Genomic DNA, 16,934 nt, shown 5'->3' with positions numbered 1-16,934 from the left:
CTGTGCATCGTATTGAGTGGCACAAATTGTGAGCTCCGCTGAAATCACTGAAACCAAAACACTGTGTAAGCTTCTCAAGACAGGAAAAGTTGCTGAAATTTGGATTAAAAGCATCTTCTCCACAGTGATGCAATGCAATGTTATTTCCATTGCCCACTGAGAAACTTTCCAGACTGTTTGTCCAGACTGTTTGTCTCAGATGTACTTTCAGCACTGTTTATTGGATTTTAATCTTACAGATGTAGCTCTACGTGTATAGTCTACTTATAAGAAAATAAAATGGTATCAACTCATAGCTCTTCTCTGGAGGACACAAAACTCACCTACAGAATACTCTTTCACTATGCCTGATACTTCTGAAAGTTTTATAAAATCCCTACTACATCATATATTTCTGAATTAATTTTTATTTTGTTTCACGTTGTTATTTTATTGTTTCTACACCTGTGAACATCCTCACTGTAGATTACTCAGCAGCAGCACAGGAAACTACAAGTTGTTATTCTAGGACTTTTTAAAAATAAGTAACCTAACAGGTAATGTGCACTAAAATGCATAATGTGCTATTTATGACCAGAATACTACTACACAGTAAACATAGCTGCTGTGCATTGCATTGTGTCAGCCGATTAAAGGCAATTTAACAGTATCACAACACTAAGAGTTGAGATAAAGCAGTAAATCCAATCATCTCCTGATCATTAAAAATACACAGCTGTGGTCTGGTAACTGATGAAGTGGCAATGCCCCTTCTCATCTGGATGTGAAATAAATACAGAAATCTTAAATGTTATAGAGCAGCACACTTACATATTTGTGCAAGGGAAGGTTCTCAAAACACTGTTTCTCTATTGTAAATGGCTGATGCAGAGTTTCTCACCTGGACCTGAAGTATCACAGGTTGAAATATATTCAGCTAATATCACTCCAGGACTTAACTAATCATCATTTACTGTAATTCAGCTGCGTATTTAAGTCCCCAGCAGGATCACAATACAAGAAGTTATTTGAAGTGCACCTGAGCCAAAGAGTTAATCCAGCTGAACAGCTCTTAACTCTCCTCTCTCTTTGGCACATTGATCATATCCTCCTTTAAAAAAAAGCTTTGAAAGAAGGGGTGAGCTGTGCAAAATACCCTGAAAGCTGAAACAAACTGAACTTGTGACAATCTTGCTTTCTCAGAGCAGATAAACAAGCAGAAGGTTCAGAGTCAAAAGCGCTACACAGAAAACATCAGTATTCTTACAGTTAAGATAAGGCTCTCGAGCTAACCATCCCTGGTCGCAGCTGTCATGCTGTCAAAAGATAATACAGCCTTCAAAGGGGACCAACAAAACTAAGAGGCCAGCTGAGCAGCAAGCTGGAAACACACTTGAGAAAAATCAAGAGTCAGGATAATCTCTCCTTTTCCCCCAAGCCACACACACAGCTCAGTTCAGTTTCAGCCAATTCATGTCCTTGCATCTCGGCTGCTCCCCTTTTCCATCCCGCCCTTCCCCTCCCAATATTCAGGAGCTGATCCCAAGTGCTGGAGTTACCTGCCCTTCTAACCCAAGTATTCAAGCTAAGAAAGATTTAACAAGTCGGGGGTGGTCTAAGACACATTTTGAGATCTCAGGCCTTGGGCATCAGACCTTGATAACTGGAGTAAGTCTGAGCAGACTACACTGAGTTTTGGATCCCCGCACAAGCAAAGAGATGAAAGTAAAGAAGTAGCTACTCCATAATGCCCTGGATGACTGGCAGATGACAGCTGATATGCTATGACAAAAACAAACCAAGAAAATTCCCCTCTCACCTTCAGTACACCTCACACCAGTTGGCCTTAAAGAAAATAAAGGTGCAGCCCAGTAACAGCCTCTTCATAACACAGCCTGTGACATCTTCAAAAAACAGACCAAACCCTCAGCTCATTCCTGTCCCCAGAGAGGTCGCCAATGCCCACCATGTCCCCATCCTGCCCTGCTCCCTGGCTTCAAGGACCTGCTCCGCCACCTGCTCCAGGGAGCCCGTGCTGCTCCAGGCACCCAGGCCCACAATGCTCCCTGAACAGCTTCTTGCCCTTCTTTCTTCAAACTATATAGTCCCCAGTGGGAAAGACAGAAGAGTTTAAGGGACAAAACAATTCCCCATGCCTCATTTGTTCTTCCAGAGTACAAAGAGCACTACAAATTATTGCTTTTTGTCATTGACCAAAAGCACATTTTATTTTATTCCATACCTGGGATGAAAAACTTCAGCCTGAACAGCTGAAGTCTGGCTAAGTTACAAGCAATTGAAAACTGAATCTTATGACACATGCCCTTAATCATAAGCAGGACTGCCAGCTCTGTTCAGAATAAGTAATACACACAGACTTATGCAAAAAGCCCCAGGATGAACTGGAGAAACCAAGTTCTCCAACTCCCATGCTCTATCCAAGACACTTCTGCAGCAATTTGTGCTTATTTAAAACAATGTAAAACACTAAGTACCCTGCACATAAGATGATATGCTCCCTCAACTGTATTGAAGCTTTCATCATGCAACAGGACTAATAATTCATTCTGTGGAAGGCTTTTTCTTTTGTGTTTTAAAATGCAGTGATTTGAAAAGATAAATGATGCCAGTGCAAGCAGAGAGGACAGGCAAATTTTATGTTATGAAATAATCACCCATTATTATTTGGCACATACAAATTTGTGCTGCCAGTCATTGTCTGAGCAAAGATCATAGGAAAGTTCCTTAGTTAAACAGTCTGATTGACTGATCTGAAAATAGTGTTGCAGACCAAAAATTAATAAAGCTGGTCTGGGGCAGGAAACATGACTAAAAGTAGTTTAGAGACCCTTTAATGTTACGTTTTTTGTGCAATTCCGGCCATATCCCTATTTAGGGGACACTCCCCTGCTTTTAACAGAACTTTTGCTTCTGATAGAGTTTACTAACCCTTCTCAAGCCACCTTCCCTCACAACTTGATAGTTTGGAGCTATTCCCAGCTACATCAGCCCCTTGCCCACATACAGGTTGATGTCAGCAAGCCAGAAGTTGCTGTCAGTGTGAAAAGAAGTGAAGTTCCCTTCAGTGTCCCACCAGCAGGCTACAAAACACAGCACTGCACTCAAGTCCTTTATGCTTCTGAGTGTGAAGTCATGAGTTGCTGCCACCAGGACAGTGAAGAACAACCAGCTCGAGAAGAGAGACAAGACTGGAGGTAGAAGTGGAATAAGGAGATGACTCTCTTAAAAGTGACTCCCCTTAAAAATTAAGGGTTAATAAGATCTTGATCAGCAAGGGAGCTTTTGGGGATTTTATGCCAGCTCCATGATCTCATCTATTGAGAGATCTCTTGCTTTTCAGCTACGATTGTATTACAGCTGAAGCACTCAGACAAGGCTTCGGGTAACAGGTGGCTAAAGAGAAACAAAAATTAAAGAGAAAAGCTGAACAGGTGCATAGTGAAAGAAGACTTTGCAATTTATACATTCAATGGATATTGATTGCTACCATCTGAATACTTACCTGAACAGATCTTCCCAAGCAGCCCCTTCCCCAAACCTAAGAGAGAGCATGCCTGAATGAAAAACAGCTTGAGAATTTCTGAGAGGCACTCACAGAGGAGCTACTGAGAAAAACACTGTTAGCATGGGAACGACGACACGGAGCCAGACATAATGCGGTGCTGACAGGCAGACTTCTTGGGGAACAAGAGAAAAGGGGGGTGGAGGAAGCAATCCAGTATCATTTTCCGAACTTAAATACAGACCTGCAAAATCTCAGTCGTTTCTAAATGTGATGGAGAAATGTATTTCCCATGATGGCAGGCTTTAAATTAATGTATTCACAATATGAAACTGTCGCTGCTCAGAGGGCCTTCAGACACAGCACAGAAGATAAACAACAAGCCCAGTGCAGTCAGTGTTCAGAGACTAGGCAGTCATGCAAGTATGGGTACCTAACCAGCAAGCTATTTCATAATGTCTTTAAATCAAATCAAGAAGAACAGTACCAACAAAACAAAACAAAACAAAACAAAAAACAACCATGTAACTGCAAAGCTAATTATTGCTGGCTGCAGCTGACTGTGACAAGCAGGTTGGGAGACAATAGTTCGCTTTTAATTGAATAGTCAGAGAAAGGAGATTGAAATATTCTTATATTCAGAAAGTACCAGTAATCAAACACCACCTGCTGTTCTCACATTGTATTCACATGTGTGCTAAGCAAGCACAATGGCTGTCACTTTGAATTACTAGGTTTGAACATCTTCATACACAAAGTACTGAACAAGGAAAAGTGGTGTCAGATCCCTGAGTTTCAAAAACCACCGGGCTGATTTTTCAGAAGTATTTACTCCAAACTCTGCTTCTTCATGTTTCCTCAGCTGTTGCACATACAAATGCAAACATTTCTAGCAATTCTGCCTTTTGTATCTGTATACGTAACTATTGAAGCAGCCAGATCAGCGTCACCTAAAAACAGGACACGCATTTCAAAGATACTTGATTAAAGTTTTGAACATTTCACAATTAGAACAAACTTAGCCTCAGAGACACAACCTGCCTCACTTTCTAGAAGTTAAATTCATTGGCACGCTGGATGCTGAGGTCTGTACAATCACAGACACAGACCGTGACTCCAGAAGCTCGTGTTCTGTCAAACTCAAATCCAAATAACACCCCTTCCTCTCCTGTTCAGCATGTTTCTCCACTTGTTCGTTTCAGCAGAAAACTGAACTTATCCACCTATACTCCAGTTTCTGTAGAACAGAGAATAAAGGTTAAACTTTTCCTTTTTATTTAAAGATACTGAAAGTGGTCAGCAGGGAGCAAGAAAAATATCCCCTAACAAGCAAAATCTGCTCTCGGCATTCACAAATGGATTTATTTTATTTTTTAGAGGAAGAGAGTAATGTCAGACAAGTGCCATAATAAGTACTACCTCCTGTTGGTTAAGGACATCTTAAATACCTTGAAAGGCGAAGATGTGGAATACAGGTAAAAATTCCTATCACTTTGTGCTCATCTGGTGATTTCTGCAGCAGATGCTGAGCAGCCACTAGTATTTATATTCTAGATATCTATATTTTGTACTTTTTCTGAGGATAAAGCTGTAAGTATGGGCTCCCCACTTCACTAAAAGCATAAGCCTGCTTCCCTCCCACTCCAACACCAACTAGGTACCTCTGGAAATCAGCAGTGCCTCCTCAAACTGAGGAGCTGTCACACTGAGATCAGGGCCTACATCTGGAGTTAATGAGTGTTAGAGACTGCTGTAACCTGTAGCAGAGCACGGGAAAAACTTCTCTGCAGCTCTGTGAAAATCCATTGCTGGCTCCACATTTTGCACCTGATATCTACCTGCATAATAAGCTGATCTGTTGGTGCCAGAACAAACCTTTTGTGCCTGATGGAAGCTCAAAATTCAAATCATGTAGCTTCTATTTCTAATTATAGATTAAACAGAAGAAAACCTTCAACAATAACCTCAGGGTGTGGGAAATGCAAACTTCGTTAATCCAGAAAAGCAGTATCAGGTCAAGACACATGTTTTGAAGAAAGTACGTGACAGATGAGAACTTATGTCCACAGCAAGCCTACCTCAGAAATGGCAAGTTTGAGATGAATTTTTAATTACAGAAAAAATACCAGTGAAAGTATCTTCAGGCCTTTTCTGAGCATAACTAACCTAGCTGTACTCCAGGAAGTCCCTGCAGTGTATTGACCAGCCATGAAGTTAACAAACTTTCTTAGCAGAATTAGGTTATCCAGGGGGATCTGGCATCTTTTCTAAGGTTGCCTGAATTTAAATCTCTCAAACCTGAAAATGAAGACAGTGATAACAAAATACGCCCTTGAAAGCTTAGATGTATATCATGAGGGTACAAACTACCTTAAAATTATTTTGTCAAAAACCTGTCAAATATTCTCCCAATCTTCCCCTGAAGCTACCCACCAACACTGTCAAATACTCTGGTTGAATCACAAGCCTAAGCTGGCAGATTGCCTCTTCTCTTGGTTGGACACATCTACCACCAGCAGGCAGAAGGTGTCTGTCAGCAATGCCTGGGAGGAGCAGGAGGACAGACAGACAACCAAACAGGCCCAACAGGCCCAATGTCTACCATGACCAACGTGCCCTCTCTCATGTTCTCTTCTACTGCTAGGGACCACATATGGACTGTACATAAGGTTACTGAGGGAGGTTTGTCTCTTACTGACTTGCAGAATCACTCAGGAGTACCTTGGCAAAGCTGCAGATGTATATGAGGAAAAGCATATATATAACTGGAAGGAGAAAGCAGACAACTTATGTCTGTGGATTGTGTAAACGCACACAGCATCTTAATGCTACAGAGGACAGCAGTGTGCTGGCACGCACAACATTGTCTCCACGCCTGTCTAAGTGTGAATAAAATACTTCAGAAGGCATTTTTGAGTCAAGGATGGAGGCTGAACATTTTACAGATATCAGAAATGGATTATAAAATGTAAAATTAGTATGTAAGAATCTCTGAGGTACTTCTGTCTGCCATGCCCAATCTAAGCACAAGCTTTAATGCAGGTGAATAAAAGGTGATGGCCTCTGTCCTTTGTGACAAGGAACAAAAAAAACACCTAAAGGCAATGATTTTAATTGCCTAATTCTGGTACAAACTGCCAAACCTCAGAGCACCTGCTAAAAGCAGGCAGACTTTGTGTCAAAAAACAACAGCAGAGTAAGAATAAGCGAGAAACAGAAGATTACTTTTTTCTCACTCACCATTTACATGTCTTGCTTTGTGTCCAGGAAAGTTGGATCAGACTCCAAAACCAGAGTGGTACGCTCAGCTCTAGCCCCTCTCAATTACCTATTTTTTCATTCTTTCTCCCTTTACCACCCACCACCAAGAAAAGAGAGTTATTATCTTCTTTAAAATGGTTTGAACAGCTGAAAAATCCAGCTGTGTCAGAAGGGCAGGAGTGAGAAGAGACAGGGAAAAAATGCAAATCAGCTGGGGCCATAAGAGACAGTTAAGGTGAAGTCTATATTCAACATTTTACATTTGAAATGTTTCAATTCTTTAAAATCTTTTAAAACCATTTTAACTTCCTGTTCCAGAAATGCTGCAATCTAATAGAGCAGACCAAGGCCTATACCTGAACTTTGACTATTTAACACTGCAGAGCAACAGGCTCCAGTTAATACTCCTGGTTCTTCTTAGCCCCTTATTTTGTTAATGCTTCTCGTCTTCTCCTCCTTGGCAATGATTGTACTGGCCACAGTTCACAACAGCCATATATTTCCTTCCTCACTGCCTTGCACTTTTGCACTGACTTTTCTTTTGCTTCTTTGAAAGGACTGAGCAAGCAGGGACAGAGAAGGAACTTCTCTGTGTTTAACAGCACTGTGCACTACTTTCAGCATCCTCTCCCCATCTCTTTTCATTGCTCCCAGTCCAAATACCACTGATCCTGAACTGCTCAGCTGCAAGGTCCTTCACCAAGCGACCTTGCATACATCTCAGAAAGACATAAGAAGAGGCAAGAAAAGGTAATACCGAGGATACAGCTCTGACCTTACAAAGGGTACAGGAATGTGAAAGAATGTGTGGGAGAAGCGATTCTTAAGCAGCTGCCTGTGGTAGGAGGACGCCAAGTGGGGAAGAGCCCTGCTCTTCCTAACAAGCCTTCCTCGCTTGAATGAGAAACAGCCATGACCCTGAATACAAAATTGAGCGTTAAAAAGTGAGCTATCCTCCCTCTATTCGTGACATGTCAGGGGAGATTTTCAAAAGGAGATGGAGGCAAGATTTGTGGATCCTATCTACCTCTTTCACCAAATCCTTCTCTTTATATGATACATCGTTCTCTAACATCTGATTTTGGTCTAAAAAGGATAAATGATCCTGTCAAGATAGGGCAAATGGGAAAAGGGAAGCTAAAACAGTACAAGAGTGAGAACTCTTATTTTAATCCAACATTATCTCCGTCACTCCTTCTCCCCTTACATTGTTCCACCAGTTCAGTCCTTGCTTCCCTTTCTCCAGTTATTTGTTATGTGTGTTACATGCCAAGTCTGCTTCCCCCCTCTTCAGTTCTTATTGAATAACTAAAGCAGTGATACGTCACCAAGGAACTTTTTAAGAAAGGTTTGAAACAAGGCAAAGAAAAACACAACAGATCTACAGTGCACATTTCTGAAAAGCAATTCAAGTCAACATACCAGGTTTTGAACACTGAGAGTAGTCATCCTTAAAAGAGTAAAACACTGTGTGGTAGAGCTGCAGCACAGCAAGTGCTGTACCAAATCCCTTACACCATTTATGGTATACTTTGTCAATGTTCACATTTTTACACATAATTTCTCACATATTTCTCATTTCTACACATAATACTCACTCTTCCTAGTTCTTTATCTTCAAGTGCCAGAACCCCAGTGCTTTCTGTAAAGAGTTTTACTTTGACAACAGGCCGAGGGTGAGTAGTGGTAAAATCTCCTTGAGTTCCCCATCTGCAATAAATAAAAGAACAGAATTTAAATGGGGCAGTGGAAATACTTTACAGTGAAAGGACTGTAGTCTTTTGAACAGAACACACACTAATGCACTCCTAGAACATAATTTCCGAACTTCTGGAGAAGGGGGCAGGAAAGAGAGAGAAAAGGTACATTCTTGAACATCCAAGATTAAATATTTACATGGAATTGGCTTTTCTTTGTGATAAGACAAATCAGGGTTTTTCTGTATGACAATTGTCATCAAAAATCAGTCATAAAATTGCTAATGGCAAAACTCACCCAAAGAACTGAAATTATATCATCACAGGGGAAAATAGAATCAAGCAAGCAAGCAAGAAAAAAGTTTTTCTACTAAATATATTATGTTCAGTATATTGTGTATACAAATCACTCATTCAGCAAAGCATCAGATCTTGATTCTAAATAAAAAAAAACACGCCACATATATGCTTATCTTTAGATGAATGGATATGCAAAAAGTAAGACTTGAAAAACCTTATGTTTCACGAGATGTTACAGTTTAGTACAGGAATGTAGGGGGGAAAAATGTAAACACAAATGTAAAAGCTGGAAAAAATGTTTCATAGTCATCAGAGTGGCTTTAACTGCAAAATAATTGCTGCCACAAGACTTCCTGTTTTTGGAGAAGCTACATTAGGTAGACAAACTTCTAGCTGGAAAACTTTAATCTCAGTTGGTTTGTCAGTGCTTTCCCCTCTCTGTGTGCCAGGTGTACCAAAAAAAAGAAAGGTATACTAATTAGATTGCAACTTCCTCCAAGAAGGTGTTCCATTTTCCTAAAGAGTTGCATGGCACTCATTGCATTGATCATACTGATTTTGATTACGCTAGTAGACACAAACAAAATGCAAAAAGTAAGCACAGTTTCAGTTTCTCTTCATTTGTTTTTCCACTACTTAAGTTATTGTGATCACCAGAAACTGATGAAATAAAGAAAATAGGTGACTGTAAGAGTATACTCTATAAAATCACACAAGCTAAAACCTGAGAAGACCTCATTTACAAAAAATGATATTTTAATTTTACTTTCAAGAATAATTTACATGGTCTTTCCATTCTGGAAAATGAACATACAGCTGTATGATCCCTCTGCAAAAGGGATCTTAATAGGAAAAAGAGAATCTTTCAACTAACATGAATTACAGATTTCAAGACAAAATCTAGAAAGTAATATATAACAGAAACCAAAAAGTCTTAAGAAAGTGGTGGTTCTGCATAAAGCAGTGTAGCTGAACAGGTGGCTGAACTACAGACGTGAGGTTCGCTGAAAGTTTACCAAATCTCTGTTCTATTCTGTCTTGGCTTTGCCTGGGTTAGACAGATGCTCTCTCTCTGTGTCCCTGTGTCTGTGGTGGATGTAGCATTAGTCTCAGCCAAGGCACTAATTGAAAAATTGAAACAGGGACTCTGTCAAGAAATTACCTTCCTCGGAGAAAACCTGTTTTGTGATTGATGATAGATGCTGTACTGGCAGGACAAGATAATGCCTAGCATTGCTGCTCTTCCCAGAGGCAGTCCCAGGGGTTAGGTTTTGTCACAATACAGAAATGAGATTTCCAAGGAGAAAGCACTTTCATAAAAGATGCAATTCTCTTATCTTCAGTCTCCCCTCAGATCCCACTACCCCGGAAGAATACTGCATTGCAATCTCAAACACGATCTAAACACGTTGTTAGCTGCACTCTCAAGAGAGGGGGCACCAGGATGTATTTGTTTCTGAGCTCCGAGAAGCCTGGAACTGTGCACATTACAAAGGATAGGACCACTCAAATAATTAGGAAAAATTCTTTCCTATTCAAAACAAAACAAAACAAAAACAAAAGCTTCTCTACAAAGATCTAGTGCTACTATTAACTCACAGACAGAAGTAAAGAAATCAGACGAATCATCATCTTTAACATGAGATATGATCACTGTCTTTGACTGACATCCTCCCACACCTTTTTCCATCTACAGGAGGGAATGAAAGTCCTTGCCTGAAAAGCAACGGTCTGTATCAATTCCCAAAGCTTAGTGTTCATGGTGGAAATATTCCATGCACTAATCTCCATGCTCTTTGCTGATCAAGACTTCAGCTAAGTCTTATAGCCTCTTATGATCATGTGAATTACCTGAAGTGAATTACCTGATAAAGCAGGTGGTCACAGACTTCTACTGCCTAGACTTGAACAGCATTCCTCAAGAACTAGCACTATATTCCATTGGAAAAGGCAATTCCAAGATTGCGTTCTTTAGCTTTTTAACTTGTAGGGATGTGATATACATCTCAGCTGCCAATATCACGGCAAACTTATACAAGGCTCATAGCTCATCTCCCTTATGATTCCCTGTGGATTACAAGAACCCAAGCACTGTTTGGTTGGAGCTTTGCACAAGTATCCTTTTTCATATCATTTGAAATCAGAACTTGGGAGAAAGCACCCAAAATACAAGTGGTAACATTTTAGTCTGCTTCTTCCAAGAATAAGAATGGGTATACGAGATTCAATAGTCCAAAAAGAAACTGCTCTATCTGCATGCTGTACATCAAAAAGGACATTATGTTACTATGCATGTTATTAATGCATCAGTCATTGATGCAGCATGAAGCAGAAGACAGACACTATAGTGTAAGCAAGACGTAAAATATTAAAACCCCATCTGCAGGCTAGCTCACATAAACACTGCTTGAAATAACAGTTCACAATTTGCATTTTTCTGTTTTGTCAATATAGAATGAAACACAGTAATAAGAATGGCCTTGCTGTCTAGGTGATCTGTATTTTGCATCACCGGCATCCACTAATAAACTTTTGTCTTGATAAAAATAAAATACTGCTGTAAGGTTTGTGCCATGAATATAGCAAGATATGAGGTACTCAACATTTACTAATGGTGATCCAAAATAAGGGATGGAGGGAGTAAAATATGTCTGCCTACATAAGCTAGCCTATTTTGCAATACACTTAACTGTTCTGAAATCAATTAACACTGGTGCTCAAGATTTGACGGCTTTCAACTTTTTTTCCCCCCTGCTTATTTTCTTTTATGATAGCTCATCATGCTATCAATTTATTTTTACTCTTTATTAAGTACTTCCTTTTAACCAAGTTCCGTTAAAATAGAATATCACGCTTTCAGCTTCTATACCTGAAAGGCTAAAAAGAGCTATCAGATTTTCAGTGTACAGACCATCTTAAAATTACCCTATCATGTATTTGCAAACAGTAACTACTGAGAAGCTACTGTCCTATCATTATCCATGACTAAGAACTGTGCAGGTAAATTGCTTCAATACTACATAACACCAAGATCATAAATATAGCCTTCCAAGACAATAAATACGAATATACTGAATGACTTGAAATTTCTATTGTAAAATTCTTTCAACTTTTTCCATATTTTTGGCTATTTATTCCATAACTATATATCTGTAAAGGGAGCTGTTAACTTTTATGGTGAAGAATGGGTTAGGAGTTATTAGTTCCTAATTATTCATGGAATTAATATCTAAACAGTAATTACCTTGATCTGAATCTTGATCACCATTACTGAAATTTCTGATTTCAATTCATAGATCCTATGTGCTAATATAACTATATCCACTTGGTTTCTCAAAAATTTAACATTTTTCTTCCAAAACACATTTGGATTCTATCAAATACGTTTATTGATAACTTTTGAAACATTAAATTTTCCTGTTCTCACTTCTCCTTCATCTCATTGGAGTTGGTGTTGTGGAACATTTCCTTTAAAAGCCAAGCCATAAGGTACAGGCAGGTAAATAGTTATTTTTCTTTTAAGGTAAGGGTTGCACCCTGATATCTTCCTGGAGAAGGACACTGTAATTTGTATGACTGAATAACTTATCAGTTGTTTAATTGAATACTTTTAAAACTTTTTCAATAAGAATCAAAAATGTGTCCTCAGAATTTGAGCACGGAACGAAGAAAAGCTCTTTTCTTTGTATTTTACTTTTCAATTGCAACAACAACAAAACATTTCCTGTAAGAAAATAAATCTTGCAGTTGACTTAAATTTTCATACAGAGGAGAAGGTAAGCCTGTATGTTCCAACCTGGCTTTCTGTGAAAACAGAAAAGACGGAAATTGAATGTGCCGTTTTGATGTAATTTGAGACAAATTATTTTGCAGGTCACTTCTTTAAAGCTTGCTCAATTATGCAGATGCTGAACTGTAGAAGAGTGATAAGAAGTACAGGCAAATTAATCCACCTAATTTCTGAAATTGTTATTTCTAACAAGAAGTACATATTTAATAATTTTTTAAATTATTCTTAATGTAATAGAAAAATATAATGTTTTTATACTTATACTAGCATATACTTTTACTACCAAATATGAGTAAGTGATGGTAACAGCAAATTAGCCACTTTCACAGATTCAGAGAAGCCATCTGTCCAATGAGTTTTGCTAATGTGCATGATTTTGGGGCTAGATGTGACAACATGGGAAGTGTCTGACAAAACTTTTGTCAAACAGTGCCAGTGTGGATCTCATTTGGTATTCATATTAAGTTACAAACATTCCCATTATTGTCTGCTCTTTGTTTTTGTTTTGTTTTTAAATCTTGCTAGAAAAATATCCAGAAGATGCAATAATTTCAGCACTAAATGCTGCAGTGTCCCACTGCATTGTCAGCTGCAGCACATGCACAGTATTTTAGACTTCTAAAAACCACCAACTTTAAGGCTAAAAAAAATCCTACCTCTTCAGGCTCTGATTTTTCTACATTATTTTCCTTTGTATTCATCATTTTTCCTGTTTCACCTACTTATTCTCTTTTCTGTAGCAATTTGAATTATTTGATTGATCATCTTTAATGATGATCACATTCTTTTCATTGCTGGTGTCAGAGCTACATGGGGCAGATAACATAATTAGTGACAGAGCCCTTTATCAAAGTTCATTGCCTTTCACTGCAAAAGTAGCCCGGATAATCCCACTCCCAGCAAGGCGCCGGATGTTTATTTCAGGTGAAGACTTATCACTGTGTCACAGAACCCACTCTAAGCAAATTTATTTTTCTACTTCATTTCAGAGCACATTCTGTATATTGGAAATAGCAGCAAATTTATCTCAGGTTTTCCACTCTAATCACAGTCTCTGCTAGTCAAAACTTTTCTTTATGAGACCTTAAATCTCCAGTCTTACATGGGAGTGAATGTTATAAAATTTATTATTTTAGGCAAACATCTAGAAAATTTGTTTTAGCACTACTTATTGGAACATTTTCTCTCTGACAAAACATCAAACATAAAGAATTTTGCACCATCGGGATCTGATTTTCCTCAACAATTAAGAATTCATCTCCTTTTGCCTATTTGAAACCAAAACTAGAGCACGTTGGTCTCCTTGGTGCCTCCTTTTCAGGTTTGATTCATGGTTTAAACCTACTGCATAAATCTACCTCAAAATATTTCTTCATCCTTCATTAAACCTCATTGTGAGGTCTTCTTGAGGAGCTCTTTTATTCCCTATCTATAGAGAGATGTGCTACTGGGTTGAAATAAGCAAGACAACCCACTGAAGCCAGTTTGTTAGCAGCAGACTGCTCCATGGGGCAGTGGAGATCTGCCAGCACTTCCTCTGTGCTGTCTTGGAGCTGGAAATACAATATCCAGGTCTTCAAAACATGCCCACGTCTCTACTGCTTCAAGAATCTATATTGACTTGGTTGTTTCTGTATTGTCTGGAAACATACAATGGTGTAGAAAAATAGGTGTCCATAATCTTCAGGTCAGAAACTGTACTCACAGTGCAAGTGGTGCACCTAAAGGTCAGGAAACAGAAAGGTGGAACAGAGACCTCCAGCACCTCTCTGGCACATCCGACTGCACTGATACTTTAATCTAGATCACAACACCTTAAATCCAGGTCTGTCAAACATTCTGTTGTTAGAAAATATTCTGTGAATATTAGTGGTATTCTGTAATTCATGTGAATGCGGAATTTACAAAGTGCTGCACATCACCAGCTGCAACTGCATATATACAGAGAGAGAGAAAAAAAATGTGAGGGAGCAAAGAGGCAGCTGTGCCAGCGCTGCAAGTCACCCCACAGCGATCTGACAATAAATCTTTAATTTGATGAGGAGGGTTCATTCAGCCAAATAAAAATAGAGTTAAATCCATACTTATCTGATTCCTTTTTTGTTTAATGAGAGTCCCAACGAGAATATTACTTGGTACTAATTGCTGCTTCTTCTTCAACACTAAAAATTGGACAAATATTGTACGCATTTCCTTCTCTCTTATCAGCACAGAAATACCTATCTATTTGGCAATGACTGACACCAGGATGCTACACTAGAAATCATGGCTTTAATGCTAACAGCTGACTCATATAACTCAACAACAGGTTTATTTATCTTTCACACGGCATAGAATATTACACAAACATTCCATCCTCTCCTTTTCATGGAATTTTTTGAAGAAGGACTTTGAAATGTTACTGCACAACTGACAGAACTTTATTATATAGCATCAAGGATTTAATACAGTAGTGAATATTCCTTATATGCAACACAATGGTTATTTTAATCACTGCATATTTATATATTTTCCTTTACATCAGTGGGATTTCAAGTCCACATTTGAAACCACAAAGAGAAGAGTTTGTATATTTTTACCATTCTATAATTCTTATGATGTGATTCAGATTGCAAGTATTCTTGGAAAAAAAATAGTCTACCTGTTCTTATTTCTTTACTTGAAAATTACTCATTTATTTTGATGGAAGTGCGAGGAGCATAATTTCCAGCATCAGAGCCAGCACATTAAGTTGCAGTTGAAAGGCAATGCATTAAGCAGATTCTAAACAAATCACAATGTCCTTTTACAGTACAGGCACAAATGACCCTCATGCTCAGGCAAAATAATCCGTGGGCTTTGCCAAGTATCTTAGACATTCATAACTAATCTTGTCTAATCTTTTACATGTCTCAACTCTGTTCTTCCCTGTGTTACTGTGATTCCACAATTTTATAGAAAAATCTTGTTGAGAACTACAGATTCATTGTTTTACAATCCCCACTAGAGAAACTGTGATACATTCCATAAATACTCTTAAAGCTGTCAGCTCGTGAAGGAGCACTACTCCTGCAATGGTTTTAACCCTGAGGTTCCCGTTAAAATCCTCCTAAAACTATAAAATATGGATATAAGAAAAATAACTTGTTCTGGAGAGACGGATGACAGAGGAAGGGGAAATACAGGGAAAAAAAGGACATTTTGGTCTCAGGGTGGAAGGTCATATGCCTTTAAGTGTCATCTTTGATGTCACCTAAACAAGGTTCTACACACACCCTTTTAAACCATTTTTAAGGTATTTCCACATATATGCCTACACCAGAAAAACAGTCTAACTTCAGTGTGTCCAGTATGCAAGTCCAACCTTTACCATCCTACCCACGTTGGCTGGACCTCTCACATTCCTTGGAGTAGTAACAGGGTCTTTCTGGTTTTAGAAAGAAGTACTTCCTCCCTGACTCTTCCTCCAGCAGCAGCCACCACTTCCAAAATTCACTTTCTAGTATCCACACAGTCGGGTAAGGTGGGTGCTGTTACTATCAACAGGCAGATTCTGTATGGAGGCAGGACAGAAACGGAGCCACTGCTGGAAGACCACAGCCTCCCAAGGAGCAGCAAAAATCCCTTTAGGAAAGGGATGGCAACAGCAGCTCTGCTGTGACAGAGGTTCAGGAAGGGTTTGGACAACTCTTGACTTAGAGATGTTCAAGTGTACCCTGCATTTGCAAAGAACATTCCTCAGGCATATCCCTCCACTCTTCAACATTTTGCATATCTATTTTTGGGAACTTCTGGGTGAGCACACTAGCTGTTTGAAACCCAGTCCAACAAGCCATCTCTTTACCACTTCCCCCGTAGAAAAGTTGGGTGTTCAACACCTGCACATGCTGTTCTAAGTAGAATGCAACTTCTGAATGCACTGTCTAGTCACCACCTTGTACAGTCCTTGACAAAGACTGATTTTTTTTTTTTTCCTAAGGATTCAGCAGAAACGTTAAAGGCTTTAAGGCTGATTCCATTACAAAACATTGACAACCCCTCTCTGAAACTCTGCTCTGAAGAGATGAAAGCTCCAAGTCTGGTCATTATTTTGGCAACAGCAAGGATATGTTGTTTATTATGAATATGCTATACTGTAAGGCTCCTCTACACAACTAGACTAAAACAAAAGTAAAAAAAAAAAAAAAAATTATCATATGGGATTTTTTTGCTTTTGGTAAAAATAATAACTGTTTTCAATAAGGGAATTAACAGAGCTAAAAATTATTAAGAATTTATCACAGAGTTAATAAGCTAAACAATATCACATATTTCTTTTTAAACATAGAACACTGCTAATATCTGAAAAAAAATACCTGCAAAAATTAAAATGACAAAATTGTCATATTTTTTTCTTTAAAGTGAA

General features: G+C 38.7%; 1 protein-coding gene across 1 annotated transcript in view; it reads right to left on the bottom strand.

The window, feature by feature from the left end:
* Nucleotides 1-16,934, bottom strand: part of CADPS2 (calcium dependent secretion activator 2) — a 313,185-nt gene that overhangs the window by 153,505 nt on the left and 142,746 nt on the right. Inside the window, 1 exon segment of the mRNA XM_040549796.1 lies at nucleotides 8,362-8,473. Coding sequence (XP_040405730.1) covers nucleotides 8,362-8,473 — 112 coding nt within the window.

The sequence above is a fragment of the Cygnus olor genome, chromosome 1, assembly GCF_009769625.2.
Source record: "Cygnus olor isolate bCygOlo1 chromosome 1, bCygOlo1.pri.v2, whole genome shotgun sequence".
Classification (NCBI taxonomy): Eukaryota; Metazoa; Chordata; class Aves; order Anseriformes; family Anatidae; genus Cygnus; species Cygnus olor.
Note: the sequence above shows the minus strand (reverse complement) of the source record. Positions and strands in the feature narration are given on the sequence as shown.